The sequence below is a fragment of the Gavia stellata genome, chromosome 8, assembly GCF_030936135.1.
Source record: "Gavia stellata isolate bGavSte3 chromosome 8, bGavSte3.hap2, whole genome shotgun sequence".
NCBI lineage: Eukaryota > Metazoa > Chordata > Aves > Gaviiformes > Gaviidae > Gavia > Gavia stellata.
The window spans coordinates 21,037,893-21,058,942 of NC_082601.1; the positions used below are offsets into that span (position 1 = coordinate 21,037,893).

Genomic DNA, 21,050 nt, shown 5'->3' on the forward strand with positions numbered 1-21,050 from the left:
CTGCAATACATACCGCCTACACACAGGGCTTTTTAACATTGTGTGACCTGGTATGCTATGAAGTTCCCAGCTGCTGTGGAAAAAAAATACAACTCTCACTATTTATACACCTTGCACCCAACAGCAGGTGCCTAAGTACTCTTCTACTTATCACATAACAAGTCTAGTAGACTTGCGGGTATTTATCTTGAATAAATAATTGGTCTTCAACTGACTGTAAAACAATGTTTAGAACACGTTATGACCTTTTAAATCTAATTTCTTAAAAACGTTTTTAGAGGACTACAAAGTTATTCATACAAAAGATAAAGAGATTTACTCTAACTGTTGGATTAATCACATGTCTAGTCTATATACACAATATAAATCTGGTTTTAATAGTATTCAATATGCATAATTGTCCATGCTTATTAGGCAAGTAATTTTTCTGCCTGTGCTAAAAGACCCCTTGGAATCTAAATGAGGCCCTGTAGCTTTAGTTAAAAATATATTACTTAAGAATAAAACACGTCAATTGTAGTAAGTACTTCATATCAGATTTTAAAACAGAAAGAAGTATGAAATAACTTTGGACAAAGCATATTAGATATTTGGAATGAAAATGAGAAAGACCCATGTATTCAAGAAACTGGCAGAACAGCCAGATTAGGTCACTGATAATGCAAAATTTTACCTTTTGCGAGGGAGGGGTGAAAAAAAAAAAAAGACTTGCAATTTTTGCAGTACCATAATTAAACTAGACTTCTTACACAATTACCCATTACATGAATTTAAGAAATAATGATTGGGGATGATCGGTAGCCTAAAATAATACTTTATGAGCTAATGCTTAAGTTTCTCTTGACTATGCAGTGCTAACGTAACATTTTTACATTTTCAGGTCCTTCTTGCATTACAAAAAATAGAAGTTGCACTATTTTAAGTCAAAGGTGATGTCTAAGGTTCTAATGTCCATGAGAAACAAGAACACATCTACACATGCACATGCATGCACAAATGTCACCCCTTACAAGCAAGGCTCTTTCCTGCCTGCCTTCCCTCCCTGCGGTATTCCAGTTCCAGAAATTAGGGTATTGCTACGGAAATAACAAAAGCACCTTCTGAATAGAGAGAAGAGATACTTTCAGGAGGAATTCTAGATGTATAGATACAAACATCACAAGCATAAACAGGACTATTAAATTTGGCATACAGTGAGCCCTCAGCGAGAACACATGCCTTTGAGAATTTTTGCAACTGGGTGTAACCCAATACCTACCTACCTAAGGCAACATCCTGTGCTGCTTTCTCCTCCTACTTACATTATTTTTATTTTGGGCTTACCAAGCGCACAGATAAAGAGAAGCAAACCCAGTAACTGTTGACAGCTAATTTGATAGTAGTGTGAAAATATTTGTGTTTTAAAATAGGAGAAAATGCACAGAAAACAATGAACCACAGGATTGAGAGGATGAGAGCTGAAAGTTAAACTTAAAACACAATTTTAAAAAGAGTATTTTTGAGGAGTGTAACACAGATATACCAAATTGTTAGGATAAAACTGTGTACAAGCACATCTTGCACACTTCCAAATCTGAAATGGAAGTTACTATAACAGAAAAGTAGTATATGATCATGTTATTAAGACAGTAGTATAATCTAACCTGTACCAATCAATCACACTAAAATTGTATGCTCACAGGCTTCCCCTCCAACTCAAACAATGAAGAATACCATACATCCCAAATCAATGAGAGCTATGTGTTCATATACTACTTCAGACCCACTGGACTTATGCCGTAAGAAGTATATGCTGTGTCCTTGTAAATTGCTCATGAGAACCATTTAATACTGTAGCAATATTTCAGTGAAATTTCATTTTTCAAACTGCTGGTATATTAAAAGCCTCTGAGTAACAGAAAAGTCTATTAACAGTGATTCAGGCACATTATGCAGCAATTAATTTTTGAAAAATATCTACACATTTACAAAATAAATCAAACTAATGAATTACTTACAGTTTGTTTGAACTAACTTCTTAGAAGTTAATATACCTGGCTTAGCAGAGAGTCATATTTCCATACTTCACTTCCGTGCGTATTTTTAACTTCACAGATACCCCATGCATAGAGTTACACCAGGCAATCCTAGTGCACATAAGCGTAATGATTTTGCATTGCTTCCACTTTTTAGTTAGCGAGATAACAAAAAAAGGCAAGCTACAGTGGCTACAGAGTAACACTGTACAGGGTTACCCTGATTCCCAAAATACATGATGGACCACCCACTATTAAGGTGTTAGTCAGAGAGGGTGAGCAAAAAGTATGTTGTGTTTAAGCCTGATCCAAAGCCTGTGGAAGCGGACTCCAATTATCTTCCATTAGGAACAGTACCATAGCCTTCTACAGAGGCATATTTTAATATTCTGAAATGTAATTTTGACACTTCATATTTAAATACTACATTAATTGGTAAGCAAAATCAATTTCTTGTACAAGGAACAGAATTATAGTAACAGAGAAAAAAAGCACAGTAATATATATTCAATTATGTAAGCATATATATTTATGTATATTATGTAAACATATATTTCACACAATGAAATTTAAAAATCTACATTTAGCATAAAAATTCTTATTACACTATAGAAATAAAAAAATAAGTGAAAAATTAAATATTGCCCTGTTTATTTTAAACATTGTTTATTTACACTGAGCAAATGTATTACCAACCCATACTGAAGTCAGAATTACAAGACTGATTTAAATGCCATACCCATTTCTGCAGAGTTATTGGCATAACTGCAGGCAATGTTACTCTTCTTGATGACAAACTCATGTCTGATTTTCACAGAACTTGGCAACCTTCATCCAGGTGATAACATGAAGCAGAACAAAGTAGTTAGTTAGTACTATTCTTTGAAGCTTAACTTTTCATAACCCAAATACTGGAGAGTCAGTGCAAAGAAAAGACTAAGGATGTAGTAAATGTCACTCTGTCTACGTGAATCCAGTCCTACTCAAAGCCAATTACAGAAGACACAGGGGTAGGACTAATTAGAAATCAACGAACCAAAGAAAGAGCCTGAAAACTCATCTTCTGTCCTTGAAAAGGCGCACACTGATATCTCTGGCTATAAAAATAAGCAGAACAACATGCATTTCTATGACTCAGAACCCTGTCTTCACTGTAAAAACAAAAACAAAAAACAAATCGTCAAAGACTGTATTCTAGCACTTTACACTGAGTGGTTATAGTGTTGTTGGGTTTTTTTGTCTGGCTTTTTCCAGCAAACAAAATATTCCTCAGTGCTTCTGATCTTAAGGTTTCAGGAAAGTAACTGAGCATAAGAACAGATGCACTGAGTCCATGGAGTTTAATTCTTTGATTCTTAACTACCTTCATTCAAAGCAGCAGCAAAACTCCCCTTTTACTTAAAGTAATGCAATTTCTACCTTTGCAATGCAACAAAGGCCTCAAAATGTGACACATATAATGTTACAAGTGAGTGAAATTTAAGACTGTTTTATGAACTCTAGTTGCTGATCACCCCTACTCACGTATTTACTCTATGTATCAAATATCTGCATAACAAGTCTGGTTTCATTAACGTGGTTCTATGAAGGAAGCCAGGGGTTTTTCTTTCCTTCTTTGCCAAAAAGGGTAAGATTTCACATTGCTTATATGACAGGGCAAACTATGATCTTTTTTTTAAGGTCTCTTACTGTGCTTAATAGCAGAAAAACAGTTTTGTGTTTTGGTTTTTTTTGTAAACCAAATTATTAAACAGGTGTTTGAACTGTGATACTGGATATTTATTTTCTAACTCTTGAAAAAGCAGGTCGCATCAGAAACATTGCTCACCGTAGGTGAAGACTGCAGACATTCTGCAAAAATTATTTGTATTAAGTATTCATAACATCTCAAACAATAATGTATCAGATATGCAGACTACTGTAATTTCATAGAAAGTTACTGCAAGTGTATTATTTAGCACACATCTGATGTGTATGTCCTAGAAGCATTCAGAACTGACTTGGCAAATATTATAATAATCCGTGCTAAAATTCATTAGATCATATTGATAGTGGTTTTCCTCTCAGTAATTGGAGATGAGCACACTCTGTAGTAACCCCAAAATGTCTAGAAAAAAATCTCATCTCCAGGACCTAAGAAACTATATACTGGCAAGTTAAAGATAAACAATGTGATTTCATGTAATTTTCTGTTTTGAGAGTTTTGTAAGTAGCAAAAGCTATGTAACAAGTCACTGGCACCAGTAAGACACTCCAGAATCCATGGATTCAAAGCATCTGTTTTCATGCTAACTTACTTTCCTGATATCCTAAAACCAGTAGGGCTTTGGTAAATTCTGTTGATGAACAAGAAGAAAAAACACCGTACATACAAAAAGAACACAGCTCCCTCCCAAAAACTAAAACCTGCAACGCACTGGCATTTTACCTGCAGCGCTCAAATAGCAATAAAATACTGCTGAGGAATAGGAAGTAAAGACAAATATTTTCCTAAACTTTCAAAACCTGTTGTCCTTGATTGAGACACACAGGGTGGAAAAAACCTGATAAGAAACTGATGCCAAGTCCTAAAGAGAATTTGTTTGGAGCCAGACATTTGATCCTTGTTCAGTTAGCTTTAAAACAAGAGCTTTTAATAAAGCCATAAAACCAGCTAAAATACAGCAGATACTAGCCATTTCCTTGGCTCAGTAATAAAGGTTCAGTTTTAACTTTCACTTATTTTACATTGAGTCTATATCAGCAACAGATGCATAGCAACTGATCTTCTAGGTTTAAGGTATTATATTTATTTACTTTTATTTTTCTCTTTTAAGCTCCAGTCCAAAATCCTTATGACTGTTTTGAAAAATCAGAAGAATAAAAAGCTATTCTAGAGATCAAGTTTAAAGTGTTAATTCTATAACATTTGAAATGAACATCCTTTTCTACTAGAGATAGCTATGATAAAAGTCAAGTATTTGCAATTAGGTCTTTACTTTTCAGGCATAAAGTTTTTATTTCCTATGGAAGCATATTCCCAAAATTTTGTAATATAGCTTCAAAATTTTGCTGTAATATTCAGAAAACAACTTGTGGTACCAGAGCCTGATCCTGTAGGCATTTTACTCCCAGGAATATTAGACATGCATATGTTTGCAGCACCAGAACAAAAAATCTCTCTACAATCTTTTTTCCTTGGATCTTACAGAAAAATGCTTGGGAAACAGTAACTGTAAATCTCAGTGCATTGCATTAGTGGCTTTATTGGGAAAGAAACAAAAATAATCCAAGCCATTTTTCCTTACCCCTGGGTACTGAAGGTCCTTGGCTCTTGAAAAGCACATACAGCTTTTTGTTCTATGAATAATATTGACCTATTTGTCTGCAAGGTGAACCAGAGGATTATTTTCCTCAGTGAGACTATCTGTATTTTATCTTCTCGAGTCATATATACAGACCAGACCTATTTAGAAAGTATGCAAACACTTAAGTGTTGTGTTTGACTTCGTAATAAAAATCCAATATTCAGATCTGATTTGATTTTAAACAAAAATACTACAGTAATTTACTTATACTAATGAAAGTACACATCAGCTGTGCCCAAGACTACTAAAAACGACATTGAGGAATACCTTCATCTCTTAAATTTCACAAACACCGACTTAATAAAACAAAAAAAAATTAAAAAATAAAATAAATTACATCTAAACTTTTAGGTGCAAGCCTTGTAGAATCACTTCACCATCTGAAAGACAAGAGGAGTTCTGTTGATAAATGTGAGATATAGAAAGGCTTTGAAAGCCAATTATGCCTTCAGGGAAACATAGATAACCACTTTTTTTTCTACAGGTAAAAGTTTTGACTTGTCCATGGCAGGTTTGCAAAGAATTTTGCTGGTGCTGGTGGACAGGAAGGAAATCAGATCCAGCTCACTTGCTTGAGAGCTCTGAAAAATGAGTATGTTCATCAGCTTTTCACTCCTATTTTTGTCACTAAGCTACCAGATACAGTTCTGAAAACATTGTGCAGATACTTTTTAGATACTTCAAAATATAAACCACTTCTAGTTCTTGACACTAAAGAAAGTGTGACTAAATTGAGTGGGCAAGAATTGAAAAGCTCTTAGTAAGAGTTAGTAGCTCCAAGTAAGGGTTTTATAACAACATATGGAATAGAGATATCCTGCTAGGAGAGGAAGGTCAGTGATGTACTTAAGGCACTGGATATGGAGTCACAACAGCTGATCTATTCCTGTCTCTGCCAGACATAACGCAGGAATGTGGGTATTTATAGGTAACAAGAGCAAATCAGACTCAGCTTTTGCTTCTGTAGATGAAAAAAATTCTAGAGAATATAAATTCATTAAGTTTTATAAAAAACTTTGATGCTATTTTTCGTACTTATTTTTTCTTTAAGCTAAGGCAAAAGATTATTACACAAGACCAACATAAAGTCAGGTAAGTTATTTGTGGTGGTACTATCTGCACTTCCTTGAGAGAGTGTTCCTGTCTGCTTGGCACAGACAGTCACTTTGTCTCTTTACTAGAAGAGGAGTCAGTTAATACCACCAACACGACTGTGGAAACATATACAGGTTATTTTTTGCATAGGTAAATTTGCATATGTTTGTCAAATGACTATTTTCTTTAAAACCACCCCACAAAAGAAAGGTTTCAAAGTAGTGAGTGAGTTGTTGTCTTTCTACTCTTATAGTCCCTTATACAAAGAAATGTAACAAGGTCTTATTCCTCAAACAGAACATACAGTACAACCTCTTAGAGGGTTGATAATGACCGATTCCTATGCAGAAATAGTTGCAGTAAAACCGACTATATTACCTGTAAAGCAACATACATATAACATACGTAGGAACTTCACAATGAAGTTCGAGTCATCATGATCTCTCCTCTTCTGTCTCTTTGTACAATTATCCACCTATTAAATGCCTCTATTTTAAGAGACCAATGCACCACAAAAAAGAACCAGCACAATTCATCGTTTCAGCTTTTCCTCTTCTAGCCTTTCCATGGATGAGCCAGGCGTTACAAACAACACCCTATACTGGAGCAGTTTAAGGGCAAAGCAAGATAACCCTAGATCCCAAACCCTGCACTGAAAAGCCATCTCCAAATAAGTCACTTCACAGTTCTCAGTGGATCGCTGTCCTTTTGCTGGCCAAGAAATATGTACCACATAAACTCTGAACTCCTTTTTAATGCTATCCTTGAATTACTGACCAACCCATGTGTCAGCTTCCTTCTTCCCCCTGGTTATAGCTATGATACAACTGGGTCAAACTGACCTTTAAACATACTTAAAAACAAGATTCTTGGATAAAAATTCTCAGCAACTGTACTTTCTGACAGTCAAGATTACAGGCTGGTTGTATTAGAAAACAATTTGTTATCAAGTGTTAGTTTTCCACAGGAAAATGTGTTTAATAATACATATAGAACCAAAGCAAAGAGAAACTCAGGTTGCAGGAAGAAAGTGAGTGGACAAAGACACATAAGGCAGCTTCTTGGTGTAACGGCTGAATCACTGGTTTGAGTTTTACTGTCTCCATACAATTCTCTTCTGAAAGAGCTAGTTCCATTTGAGAAAGAGAAGCCTTTCTCATGTTAGTATTTCTGTTACACAGAAATCAACCAACAACAGCAGTCAGTCAAGCAAGTACGAGAGCTCCACAAACCATGTATTTTCCTCACTGTACATTGAGACTGCTTGGACTGAATCAGTAACGCATTTTGTCTCAGAGCCACAACAGTATGAATTCTTTTAAATCTTATTTATAGGAGTTTATACGAGTAATTTCCCAGGTCACGATTTTTGTACTTAGGTAAGTACAATCCCTACTTTAAAGTTGTAATGCTGATGGAATAGTTTAGGAAGAGATTAAAAGAGATTCATATAAGGTTTGTACCAATGTATAAGCCCCAAATACAAAGATTGGGAGTATTTTTTCATCACTTCTCCACAACACCTCCATAGAAAAAGCCTAGACCTACTCAGTCCTTTCCTGTCCACTAACTTACATACTGCTTATTTGCAGTTATCCTACAAATGCCCCTCCTTTGGGCCTGAAAAGCTGAGTAGTTTGTTTTATAAACTCATTCAGGATTTGGGAAGTCTCCATCCAGAAGAAAACAAACACCCAGCCATGATAAGTTCATCATTCAGCTGTTCCAAACACCTCTTACTTTAGAATATCTTCTGTCTTCTACATGGGATGGTTAACACAGCAGTTACACATTCCAATTTTCCATGAAGTCTATCCCTTACGTTTTTGCCAGCTACTGCCAAAGTGTTAACAGGAACATTACAAGACTGACATTATCTTTTATACCTATGAGTCTTCTATCTGTTTGCCCAATGCCTGCAAAAAAAAGAACAAAGTTACAAAACTCCTACTGGGTACTTAACTTACTTCAAAAATGTATTAATGCCTAATCTTCAATGTTATTTAATAATCTCATTGTCTCATGGGCAGAAGCACAAAGGACAAAGTACAAAACTTTCTAAGAAGTAACTTAAGAGGACCCCTTTTCCAAAATCCTTTCAACTGACTTCTAATCTTACATTAATTAAAAAAAACAAAACAAAAACCCACAGCATATCCTTTTCATGGTTGCTCCTCATTTCCATGAATGAGAAGGATATTATCCTAAGATCATACTAATGAGTAGTTATGTGGACACTTGAGTAAAAACGGATCTTATTGCCCAGTGAGTTGCTCAGAGGCGATAACATGCAAACTTCCTTTGAAAGCTCCATGTTCTGAAGTTACCTGAATACAATAAGCTCAAAGAAATTTACTACCTCAAAAGTGACTAATCATGGACTAGAGCCTATCAGAATACTGTCAATTAAAACTTTTAACTGTGAAATCTATCTTTTTTTCAAAATTATTGGTTACAAAAACACGAGAACGAGCCAGCTTTCTCAATTTAGAGCAATGACTTGCTATCCAGATCACTTCAAATTGAGGAAAGGATTTAAACCTTCATCTTCAGCATCACAAGCAGAACCCTTAATCGTCGACTCTGTAAATGACTTCTTTTTCCCTATTTGAGAAGTCTAAATGACCTTGCTCTCTCCTAGGTCTATCCTAACTGAGCAATTAATATTTTACCTAGAAAATTAATATCTTAACACAAATCTTAATACAACACTACAGCAGAAGTAAAACAGCTTTCCAGGACAATCTGAAATTAGACAGCTGTTGCCTCCTGAACAAGTCACACACACACACACACACACACATCCCATACTTTGAGAAAATTTCAAAGAAGAAAATTACTTTAAAATATAACCTAATGAGAACAATCAGATATAAATATTAAGTGCAACCAGTCAAAATTACAGATATGGGAACTAAGTCAAAGTACGAAAGTCAGGATATGGACACTTTTCCTTTAGCCCTAATGAGTAATTATTGTACTAGACAGAAACTAGGCAGATCCTGTCTGCTTACCAAAATGGAACGGACTATTCCTGTATCCTAATGCTGCAACGCACTAATCAGAGAGGAGCTGATGTTAGAGAAAAGCCTAATAATGCAAATAACACCAGCCTGGAAAAATTCATCTCCCCTGGAATTATTATGGAAGGGTTCACAATGGCAAAAAGATGAGCACAACTCTAAATTTCACATTATCAAAGGGCATAATGCAGTTTTCCATCGTTGTCAATTCTGCACACAAACTTGTGGGATCTTAAAACCTTATTATACACACTCCTTCCAAAGCTTTTCAACTGCCTATTTTTGCAACCAATAGGTTCAAGCCTGATTGAAAAGCATACTGATAACAAAGTCCTGTCAATTGAGTTATAAGAAAACGCTCATATTGCATGGGCTTACCTCTCACTACATAGCAGTAAATTCTAGTGATTATGAAAAGAAATTCTTGCAAACTCCCATCCTGTTTCTCAACAGTTGATACGATTTCTGTGCCATTATCAAGTGCTTGCAGCTGTTCATAAACTCCAGGTCTTAATGCAATCAGTAACAGAAGTTATAACTAATATAAAAAGGCTATAGCCTAAGAATGCACTCATTGAAAAAATCCAATTCTGATCAATCTACTGTATCTTGTTTTCCTTTGGATATAATATCAAGTTAAGAAGCAAACAGATAGACATACCAGGATGCATTATATGCATACATACCAGAAATAGGCAGGAGCAATCCATCAGTATCCTAATTAGAAGCATAGGCACACCTCTAAGATAACCGATATACATTTCTCTCTCGAGACTAAAGTATTAAACATAATAGTACACTATTGGGCTAAAATATGAGCTGATTAGCTGCAAATGAATGTTCTGTGACTGAAACAGGAGAAAAGAAAGTTCACGCTGTTACTAGAGCAGAGAGGTCTAATTTCTTCTCCCTCTTAATTCCTCCTGCCACAACTGCCCTTCTTGAAAAATTTTCTTTGGCCTGATTAGCATTTTTTTTAATCTTCCCATTTGAGGTGACTCCCATCAGGACTCTAACATGAGAAACACACTTAAGTACGCTGTCTTGAAGGTTTCCCTTTATCTTCATTCCCAAATTAAAGGCAGTCATAAAGGCATGAATTCCCTCAGAAGTAACAGCTTTAAACATGCTGAAGACAAACAAGGAGAATATGGCCAGTGGTCAACTGTCATCTCCAACTTATCATTGCAGGATTTCACCACTTGCTAGAGACATATCCCATCTTGTTAACAGAAATAATCAACTGCTAGAGAAGTTTGGAATCCCTGAGCCCTAAAATCCCCAACTGGAAGTGTTATCAGTTCTTGTCTCTGCACATACACACGAGATCAACATCAATTGTCAGTAACAGGATTCTGATGCCCTTCCACTGCCTGACCATCCTGGTTCCTGCTACACAAGTACCAAACAGAAGGCTATTCTTATGCTAAAGATACTCATCTAAGTAATCTGCAGATGTCAAGACACATATATCAGTTGTCCGCTACTACAGTGTATGAAATAGGGAGGCGAGAAGGGTGAGAGATCTCAGGTTTATTGACAGTTTCTATACTTTTCTTACACAAAGGAAACTTGGTTCTGAAAGCAAAGGCAAATAAAGCATGGAAGAGATCTAAGGAGGCAACTTAAAAAATGAGTCGTCCTTTTTCTATCCTAATAGTTCCATATCCAATTGGTCCAATTTCCATTACAATTCCAGCTAGATCTCTTAAATACATTGGTACTTTTGTCCTTGTCCTGTCTTTCAGTGCCTGCCTCGTGCCCACAGCATAAAGATTAACACTGCAAAGATTTAAAAAGATCATGAAGCAAAAATTGGGAAAAAAAACCCCAATAGTGTATTAGTGGCTATGGAATTATCGTGTGAAAGTCCTCCGCTATCTATTGTAAATAACTTACAAGATGATACACGTTTAATGAATATAAAAGTGTTTTACCAATCACAAATGTTTAAGACTATTCTATATGCATGATCAAGTTAATTCCACCTGGTGAAAACTAACCAGGTTTAATGTTGATGCAGGGGTATGTTTTATTTATGTAAAATCTAAATTCTTCTTATTGTGGCAACATTTATGCACAGAAGTAGGATGTTCCTCTGCTTCTTTCTATAGCTCTCCATTTCTTATTTGAATAGATAACAACTCTCAGAACATCAGAAATGCAACAGTCCAAGGTTATGCTAAAAAATGCACCAAAATTCCTAACAGAAATCAACCTCAGTTTGAGCTCCATTCTTCAGTTAATGCCCCAACACTAGGACAACAAAGTTTTACTATGATAAAATCATAAAATTTCCGATCATCTTATGTTAGTATAAGTACTGTAAAATGTATGGTAATCTACTTGGTATTTTCTCCATCTGTTGCACAGCTTTTAATTCAAAGGAGGTGAAAGTTGTAAACCTTCAATAAGAAACATCTAAGTTGCCAGCTTTGAGAAACCCGTAGCATTTCAGGTAATTTAACTATTCATCATTGACTACTCTCACGTCATTCAATACTATGCAACTATTAAATTGTTTACGTTATAAAAATAGCAGAACATGAAATAAAGCAGATGTTTACAATACTGGTCAATGAGATGACAAAAGTAGACCAGAACAGGACCACAGAGGTTTTATAAGACCAGAAAAGAAAGTTAAGGAAAAACCACAAGAAATACAAAAATACGTAAGGCTCAGTCTCATTTTTATCTGGCTGAAAAAAAAACAAAACAAAAAAAGAAAACTATCTATGGAGCTCTCACACATATGCAGACATGAACTTTAATTCTAAATGTACATGCTTAAAAACACTGTCATTTAAGTCTCAAGATTGTAAAAAACAATCCTTTGGGAAATACAAAAGCTCTCAATACTTTGAGAGGAGTACTGCTTCAAAAAGCAACAGAATTCGGGTCTTCTAGTTTAATAATGCCTTTAAGCAGCAATCCACATAATTTCTTCAATATGAATCATAATGTTAATCGAGAATAAATCATACAAATTACGTATGTTACTAAACACTATTCTGATTAACCTAGACTGTGTGTCCCTGGAAGTCAGATGAGAATGTTTATCTGTTTTGATCAAACAAAAGTTTAGACAATGGTCCATAAAGGGAAGATGTCAACAGTGTTCTGTTGTTACAATACTGACATCTTGCATGCCCCGTTTATCAGAGTATCACTTACTGACAATGTCACCGATTAATATTAAAGAATCGCTTTTTGGAGAACCAAGGTTTCCAAATTTACTGAGAAGGTTTTCCACACAAAGAATTAGATCTACTGCAATGTACCAGAGGTTTCTTGTTCCAAATATAACTTTCCAAATGGCACAGAAGAGGCAATTTCTTGTATTGAGAAAACAGTCCTAACAGAAAAGATAAACTTCTGTTTTGACTTTCAGGCTGATGAAGCCCAAAACAACCAAAATCAAAAGGATGATTAAAATCATTCCAATTTGACAAACATTGGCAAAATGTCTACCAGAATCTTTGACAGTATTGATGATTATTTTATACAGCTACAAATAGTCAAAATTTAAACCTAATATTTCCCTGATGTAAGAGAATTAAACAACGAGCTTGCAGAGGCAGTATCTTAATAACCACAAAAGTTACAGTGACCTTGTTTTCTTGCTCATTAGAAAAGAAAAAAAAAAAACAACATGCTATTTTTGTGAAGTTGGAATGTTTAGAGTCTTTGCTTGGGTTGTTTTGGACAGTAACAAAGTACAAGGTTAATTTGTAATAACATTGAGGGTTGATGTGAAGTTTGACAGAAAGCAATTTCTTTCCTCTATAAGAAAGATACACTAATGAATGAACCAATGTAAAGGAGATAAAGTAAAATACAAAAAGAAAAGACACAAACAGGTGATTTTTCTTAAGTTTCCCCAGGTTGATGCATCAGACAGTTTGTGCTAGGCCAACTCAATATAAACCAGGTGATATTCCTTATTGCTAAAATGAGAAATTGTTTAAATCTGCCTCCTGATTTTTACCTATATAGACATGTGACTTTCTGCCACACTGTTAAGGTGACTGGTCAAAGCATAAAGGTATATGCATTAAAATAGCAAGTTTTAATACGACTCTAAATAATTTTAATCTAATATAACAGCAATAAATATTTTCTTGGTGGGAGGTTACAGCCATTTAAATGAAGAACAGAGCACAGAAACTGGAGCAGAAAACCACCAGATGAGGCACCACAAAAAGGAGTCCAACTGAATCAAGTCTTGTATTACAGACTTCATGTAAAAACCTTGAGCTTTTTATGTTGGTTCTGGATAGGATGTTTTTTCTGTTAATCTGTAAACTGGAAAGACTTTTTCCCTTCCCTCCTACCTTTCAAACTCTAAGTCTTTTTTGTGTAATTTAACGGGAAGACATGGCAAAAACAGATATATGTTTAAGAGCTGGAAGGAAAAAAGATTGAGAACTGATAAAGGTGGATATGTGCAATGCTCTCCAACCTAGAAAGAAATCCAGGAAGAAGTAGACAGACTGGAATTACAGGGTGAATTTAACTAATGCATCTTTTGGTTGGAAAAGATATTTCAACCCTTGGAAATTGCTTGCAAATTCATTGATTATTACATTTCAGTATAAAATCCTTTCATTTTTGCATTGTTTAAAAGTCAGGAGAAAATGGGTATTTCAGCCAAAAAATCTGTCATGAAAAAGTCTAAGTACCAGATACTTAGCTGTTTATGTCTGCTAATAGGATTACATGCAAAATTTTGCAGAATGAGGTTTCAAGTGGGTACGCTAGAAGACCCTGAACTATAGCTGTAAAGAAAAAAAAAAAAGGTACTCCAATTACAACAGTCAATACTCAATAATATTCATAAACTTTGAATAGTACACATTTAAAGAAACATCTGCTCTTTGTCATAAAGTTCCTCTCAGTTCTTCTTTGCCAAAGAGCCTTACATTAAAATCTTTGTTAATGCAAAAAGAGAAGTGACATTACACTACAATCAAATGCATATTTGAGGTCTCTTTATACAACTATTTCCTGGAAAGAACATTGTGAGAGTATATTTGGATTCTAAATGATAAAAACATCTACTTGTTTAGAACATCAAGAAAGACAAAAGAGGCAAGATAAAATTCCAAAGATTTGAGTATTCTTCACCTTGAGATTTACTTGAGTTTTATTTTTGTACTTCTAATTTAATTTAAAGAAACAAGGCACTAATTACCTTGAACTACTTTTGTGATGAAACACTTTTTGGCTTATCCTTGAGCAGGGCAAGAACTATTACTCCAGTGCAAATGATTCAGGTTTTGTTTTCAGAAAGACTTAAAAACCAAGGTTTCATAAAACTGCAGTAACCTCCTTTTAGTTCATTTGACCAAAGAAAACCAAAAGTATACTAAAGCACAGAACACGTTTTCTTACAGTTAACATTTTTCCCTACTAATATCCATTTTGATCATAATTAGAGACAAAAGTACAAAGTGGTTTATATTTTCAGTTCCTTGTCACTTGTTAGAGAACAGACTCTGAGACACAATTAGATTTTCTGCACGAATTCACATACTCCACCTAATAACAGCAAATGATCGATTTCTCAAAGGAAGGCAACATTTCCCACCATGAACCTAGTTGACCATGCTGTGTTGGACATGAGGGGAAAGCTGGGTTTTTTGGCCTTTTCAGATAAAAAGTCTTCCACTCTGAAGCACAAAATTCAGTTTATCTGAGCATATATAAATATAACGTTATTCATGCCAAAAGCACCCAACTCCCTCCTACATTTCTTCCAAGGATACCAAACTTGATGATTTCTTACAGAATGGATTACACAATCCACAAAGTGGTCTTGCCATCCATACGTTCAGCTGTTGATTTCATGTCCATATTGTTCCCTTGAGGATGAGGATGTTAAATACATAATCCCACTCCCACTTGTGAAACATCTCAAAGTTCCACCTTCCCAAACATGGGTGTGATACTGTAACATCAGCTCCACAGGGTTACCTCCACGAAATGCTCCACTGAGAGCAGGTCATCTGAGGCACAAGTCTGCATGATCTCAGCAGCAAAAGGCAGGCCTGTTCTTTCCATTCTCCCAGCTCCCAGGCCTCCCTCTAGGATAATAACATTTGTCACTATACTGACTCTATACTTTTACTCGTTATTTTGATCCCCATCATTCACCCTCCCTTCATTTTTAAAATTAAAAGAGAAAAAAATAGTCAAGGTTGCCTCTTAAAGAAAGTTTGTTCTAATTACTGTTAACATGCCATTATTATGAGTCTGTGAGGTTATAACACAAAACTCTTACAAACTGCAGGGGGAGGAAAGGAGATGGACAGCTGTGTTGATGAGGCAGACCGAATAATGTTCAGACACACAGATGTCCTACTTCCCAAACACAGAGGCAACTCACTATTCTGCTACGTGGCTTTTACCAATTTGCTTTTATAAACTTACTTCCAGTAAGACAACCCCACAAACAGACATGCTGTTTAAGAAGCATGTTCAATGTTTTGAGAGCCTTATGATCATCAGATCATAAGATCATCAGAAGACAGTAAGAACTTCAGTTTATTAAAACAAGAGTTCAAAATAATGTTAATAATGTGTTCAGACGAGGAAAGATTTCAGATGTCACAGGTGCTATGAATAAGACTGTAGATATTTGTGACAACTTCTTTTTTCCTTGGAAGTAGAAAATCTTTTGTCTTGTTTTTCTCTCCAGAAAACAGGCATAACTTCTTTTTTTTCTTTTAGAATCACCTGTTTTTATAATAGTTACCTACCAGACATAAGCAGAAATTCACTCTGTAATTTTTCTTTATTATGCCTGAAATTAAAAACACAGCAGAAAAAGAAACTAAATCAGAAAGAAAGCAATCTAAAAGAAGAATCACTGAAAACATATGTAGATCACCACATTGAAGACATTTCCAAGCACAGCCTCCACAGCCAACTGTGGGAAGTCAAAGTCACAGCCAGTTCACCTCTCCTCTTTGCACACCTGCTTAGCATTCCCTCTCTCTCCTCTTTAACCCTAAGTAATTTTATAAACATATTAGAAGACTTCAACCTGAAATTCAAAGATAAAAGTTTAACTCAACAGTTGCCATTTGACCTTAACCTGTAATAACTTTAAATGAAGAACGTAAGAACAGCCATGCTGACTCTGCAAAAGGCCTACTTAGCCCAGTACCGTTTCTCCTGCACTAGCCATAAACAGATACCTAGGTGAAAGGCTTTTTGACAGAAACAATGGTCTTGTTAAAATGCCTCCAGAAAACAACAGGAAGACTCCTCCCAATTTTTCTGATAACTGAAAAATGGATCAGGCCCTCCACATACACTATTGCTATTTTAGCTCACTTCTGTCAGTAAACCAGTTGGTTTTGATTCTGCTTTTATCAGAGTGCACTACATTCTTCCATGGAAAACCAGGAAAAACAGAAGGACTGTGAGCAAAAATTGTCACAAAAGGTATGACAAGAGCCTTTATGAAGAAACAGAAGGGAAATCAGTAAAGCTATGAACTTCAGCTTCCGAGAGACGGAAGCTAACACTTAGCTGGCTTAACGGATCAAGCCAGTCAGTAATTTTAAACATGACAGGCCACAAAAGCAGATAGTTGACCTTTGTGTGTTACATCATGCTTGAAAGCACGAAGATTACCACAATGAGAGCAATTTAACCCAGAAACATGAGTAATTTAAACTAATTTTTTAAAATGTGACTTCTAGTCCTTATGTTCTCAAAGATAATGTTACCACTTCAGTGTTTTTCCTGCCTCTGCAGGGACGGTCAATGCTTCCACCTTGCCCAAGCATGAAACTAGCACAATTTTACCCCACCGCATCAGCAACATTTAGATACATACTGACCAGAAACGCTTCAGATTAGTATTGCTGTTGTAGGAAAGAACTAAAAGCAATAAAAGTCATCCAGAAAGACACCATAGCTATTTTTAGAGAACATGCAAAATATGGCAAAATAGAGTCAGTGCAGTTTCCCAGACACACACATGTTTTTCACCGGAGGAAGGAGAAGGTTCCTCCTTAAGGTACTGGCCAAGACTTTGCTAGTAGAGTTCTCTAGCAGGTGCACAGAAACAGCCATGGCTGGTCAACATCAGAGAAGTTAATACAACTACAAGAAACTTCAACTTCCAGACAATTTCTTAATGCAAATCTAAAAACTGAATAAGCAGCAGTTTTAAGTTCTTACACCTCCAGTATCACCCCTAAAACTGTTAAGACAGGGATCTCGCAGACCACCAAAAAAGAGAATGTGAAGGAGGTAGTACCCTTGATTGGTCAGAACTCCTTCCAGTCTCAGGAAAAGAAAAAAGAAATGAGACAGGTAAGCTTTCAAAGAACGAAACAGATCTTCAACACCAGTAATCTCCATTAATTGGAAACTCTTCCTCTTTAACATCTACCCTTGCTCAGGATAACAAATACACTGTGTGTGAACAGTACTAAAACAGAGCACTGCCAGATCTGTCTGTCCACTCAGAACTTCCCTTGGCTTACAGTTTAAGGTATTTATGGAAATATAGTAATGTCATCCATACAGAGATAAACAAATATGCATATAAAATATACCCGTGTACGCAGCATTTGCTCCTTCCCCATCAATTTCCTTTTTATTAAATTATCCAGGCAAAACTAGACCCTCAGACAAAAGAAGCTACTCAGTGACTGATAAAACCCTCCATATTATAGCACTGATGACAGTAATTGGAGGTGGGGAAGAAGGGAAGAGAGAAATTAACTTCTCATTTAAGGACATGAAGTACTACTGCCTGCCTGCCCCTGGTTCTGCTTTACCCGAAAAATTTGCACAGTCACATGTAGACTCTGTGAAAGAACAGTCATGTCTTAAGTCACAGATTCCAAAACCTCATTTTCTATAGCCATCGATGACCTACAGAAAAAATTTCACCACATTACAGAAATATGGAACACCTTTATTACAAAAATAACTTAATAGGTAACTGGGCTTTTCCTCAAGCTTTCATGAAACCAATTTAGAATTTGTCAAATAGTAATTTATAAATCTTACCTGCTTTTTTCTTGAAGTTGCCTTGGGCAACAGACTGGCTGACAAAACTGATGCAAACGGAGAGCAACACAGCTCGGGAAAAGGATTTGGAATTGATGGGATCTCCAACATATTGTCATCTTTCTTTTTTCTCCTATTTCAACAAAATACATAATACCAAGCAATAATTGTAACTGCTGTTAAAATTGCAATATCCAACCACAATGCATGAAATACTAAGGCACTAATACCACGATACTTCCTGGTTGCAGCAATTAGCTTTTTTGTGCAGTTATTTTTTTTAATCGGTAGACTGAATCTATTAACATACAGTGCTTAACACTACTTGAAAGCAGTCCAAGTATTCAGCTCTGAATATAAAGTTGTTTGAATATGTGTAAGTCTTTGCAGAGTAAGAGCACAGATATATTTATATTGGCTCCTAAAGACATTAGTAAATATTTTGTTGTCCCTGTGTTCATGCCATTCCCTATGTACACATATTACAACAGTGGATGCATGTAACTTCTCAGTAACGCTTCCTGAGTACATCACAACTGTATTTTAAACAAATGGAAACTTTTTCCCCCCAGAATCAGGAGTCAAAGTGACTGATGAGACAAAGTAGTGCAAAGATACAAAAGTAATTGAGAACAGAAATGAATGTATTTGAATCTCCATAGCTCCATGATAAAATAAATGTCTCGGTAGTTTCTGGCTACTTAAATCTGATTGTGTTGCAAATATCAGCAAGCAGCATTTGTAATAGTGAAGTTAATCACTACTGTACTTGCTGAAGAGCTCAGTTATGCACTGGTTTAAAGTATCACATTAATAATGTGGTTGTTTAGATGGCTGGGTACATTACAGTGCATGGTTTTCTCACGTAAAATACTGAACAGCGCTTTGTCTACTTGATTTCATCAGGAGAGCAGTACCCAAAGCACCACAAGTACTTGAGTCTCCCAACATATAATGAGATTTTTCTACATGTGTACGTTGATTTAACTTTATTACCTTCTCTATTATCATTCCAGATTTCACATACTAATTGGTACGAAGTGGGGAAAACCATCATAGTAAGGTAACGATGCAGAATGAAGATGCTTTACTTTCTGGAAATCCTCACCAAACATTCATTTAAAGTGATATTTAGCATTAAGAAGGAGTGAAAAATTCTGTATGCAGTATTTTAAGATTTTCGAAACTTCAGTCTACCAAAACTGATCAGCCGCTTCATGAAAAACCTAGTTCACAGTTTCCTTTACTAAGAATAGAGACGAATGCCTTTAAGAACAGCCTGAGAGGTAACAAATACAGGGTGCACATCATTGACAGGAATTACAGCGGCAGCGCTAACGGTGAAGCCGTTTATCTCACGAACATTGTAAGTGAGACACTGCAATGAGAAAGTAGTGGCTCGGTTCCGTTTGACAAGGCAGGCTCGGCAACGTTGTCTCTTTTCACCTCAAACTGGGAAACCTCAAAAAAAAAAAAAAGGGGGGGGGGGGGGGGGGGGGCGGGAAGACGCATCGGCAGCGGAGGGAAGTGTCTGCGTGGCCGGGAAACAACTTTTGAGTTCCAGGGAGGAGCGGGCTGGTGCCGGGCCAGGCCGCCCCGCTCCGCTCCGCTCCTGCCGCTTCGCCCCCTCCCCGAACCACCGCTACCAAGCCGCAGGGCACTCGCACCCTCAGGCCCCGCCAAGCCCGCGCTCCCGCCCGCAGGACGCCTGCCAGCCCCTAGACGGCAGCAGGCGGGCCCTCGAGGGAGCGGTCAGGGCTGGCGGCGCCCACCCGGGCTCCGGCCTTACCTGTCGGGGGGCGAGGACGGCGGGTCCCCCCCGGGGGGCTCGGGAAGCGGGCAGGGGGAGGCCGCCGCGCCGCGGGGGCCGCCGCCCGCGGGCTCCGCCGCCCGCCCTGCGCCGCGCGGCACACCGGGCAGCGGGGCGGCCATCGGCGGCGGCGACGTCCTGGCTGGGCGGCCGCCCGCGCGCGAAGCACGTCGGCGAGCGGCACCGGCGTTGCCGGGCGTGTCGGGCGGAGGCTGCTCTCCGCTCACGCTGCGGAGGAGGGGAGAGGCGGCGGGGAAGGGGCGGCGAGCGGCTCCGAACGCCTTCCCCGGCACACGTGCGCGGGCGGCGGCGGGGGCGGGCGGCCGCCGGCTCCGCGCTGCGACGGGGAGGTAGTGCGGGGCGGGCGGGGGCCGAGCTGTCCCCTCCCGGCTGCCTCCGCCACGCCGGGGCGGGGGAAGCCCTTCGCTCCGCTCCCTGGCGGCAGGGCGAGGCGGGCCCCGGCAGGTGCGCGGCCCCGGGGCCGCAGTGTCATCCGGCCCGCTTGGGGCGTCGGGCCGGGCGTGAAAGGGGGGTCGGGGCGGCTGAGGGGAGAGGGCGCGGCCGTTTGTCTCCTCAGGAGGTCGCGCGGGGCCGTCCCGCCGAGGGGCCCCCAAAGGCCCAGCGGGCCCCGGGCTTTTCCCGCCCTGTGCCTCGGGCCCTGCGCCTGAGCGGAGGGGTAACGCTTCGCTGTCCCGGGCCGGGCGGGTAACCCACTCTCCCGGAC

At 38.0% G+C, this 21,050-nt stretch overlaps 1 protein-coding gene across 1 annotated transcript in view; it reads right to left on the reverse strand.

The window, feature by feature from the left end:
* The window catches only part of GRB14 (growth factor receptor bound protein 14), a 65,687-nt gene extending 45,239 nt beyond the window's left edge, over positions 1-20,448 (reverse strand). The window contains exons 1-2 of the mRNA XM_059820479.1: positions 20,306-20,448; positions 18,517-18,649 (exon numbers count right to left, since the gene is read on the reverse strand). Of these exons, the coding sequence (XP_059676462.1) occupies positions 18,517-18,649; positions 20,306-20,448 (276 nt within the window). The remainder of the gene's footprint in view (positions 1-18,516; positions 18,650-20,305) is intronic.
* Between the last annotated feature and the right edge of the window lie 602 nt (positions 20,449-21,050).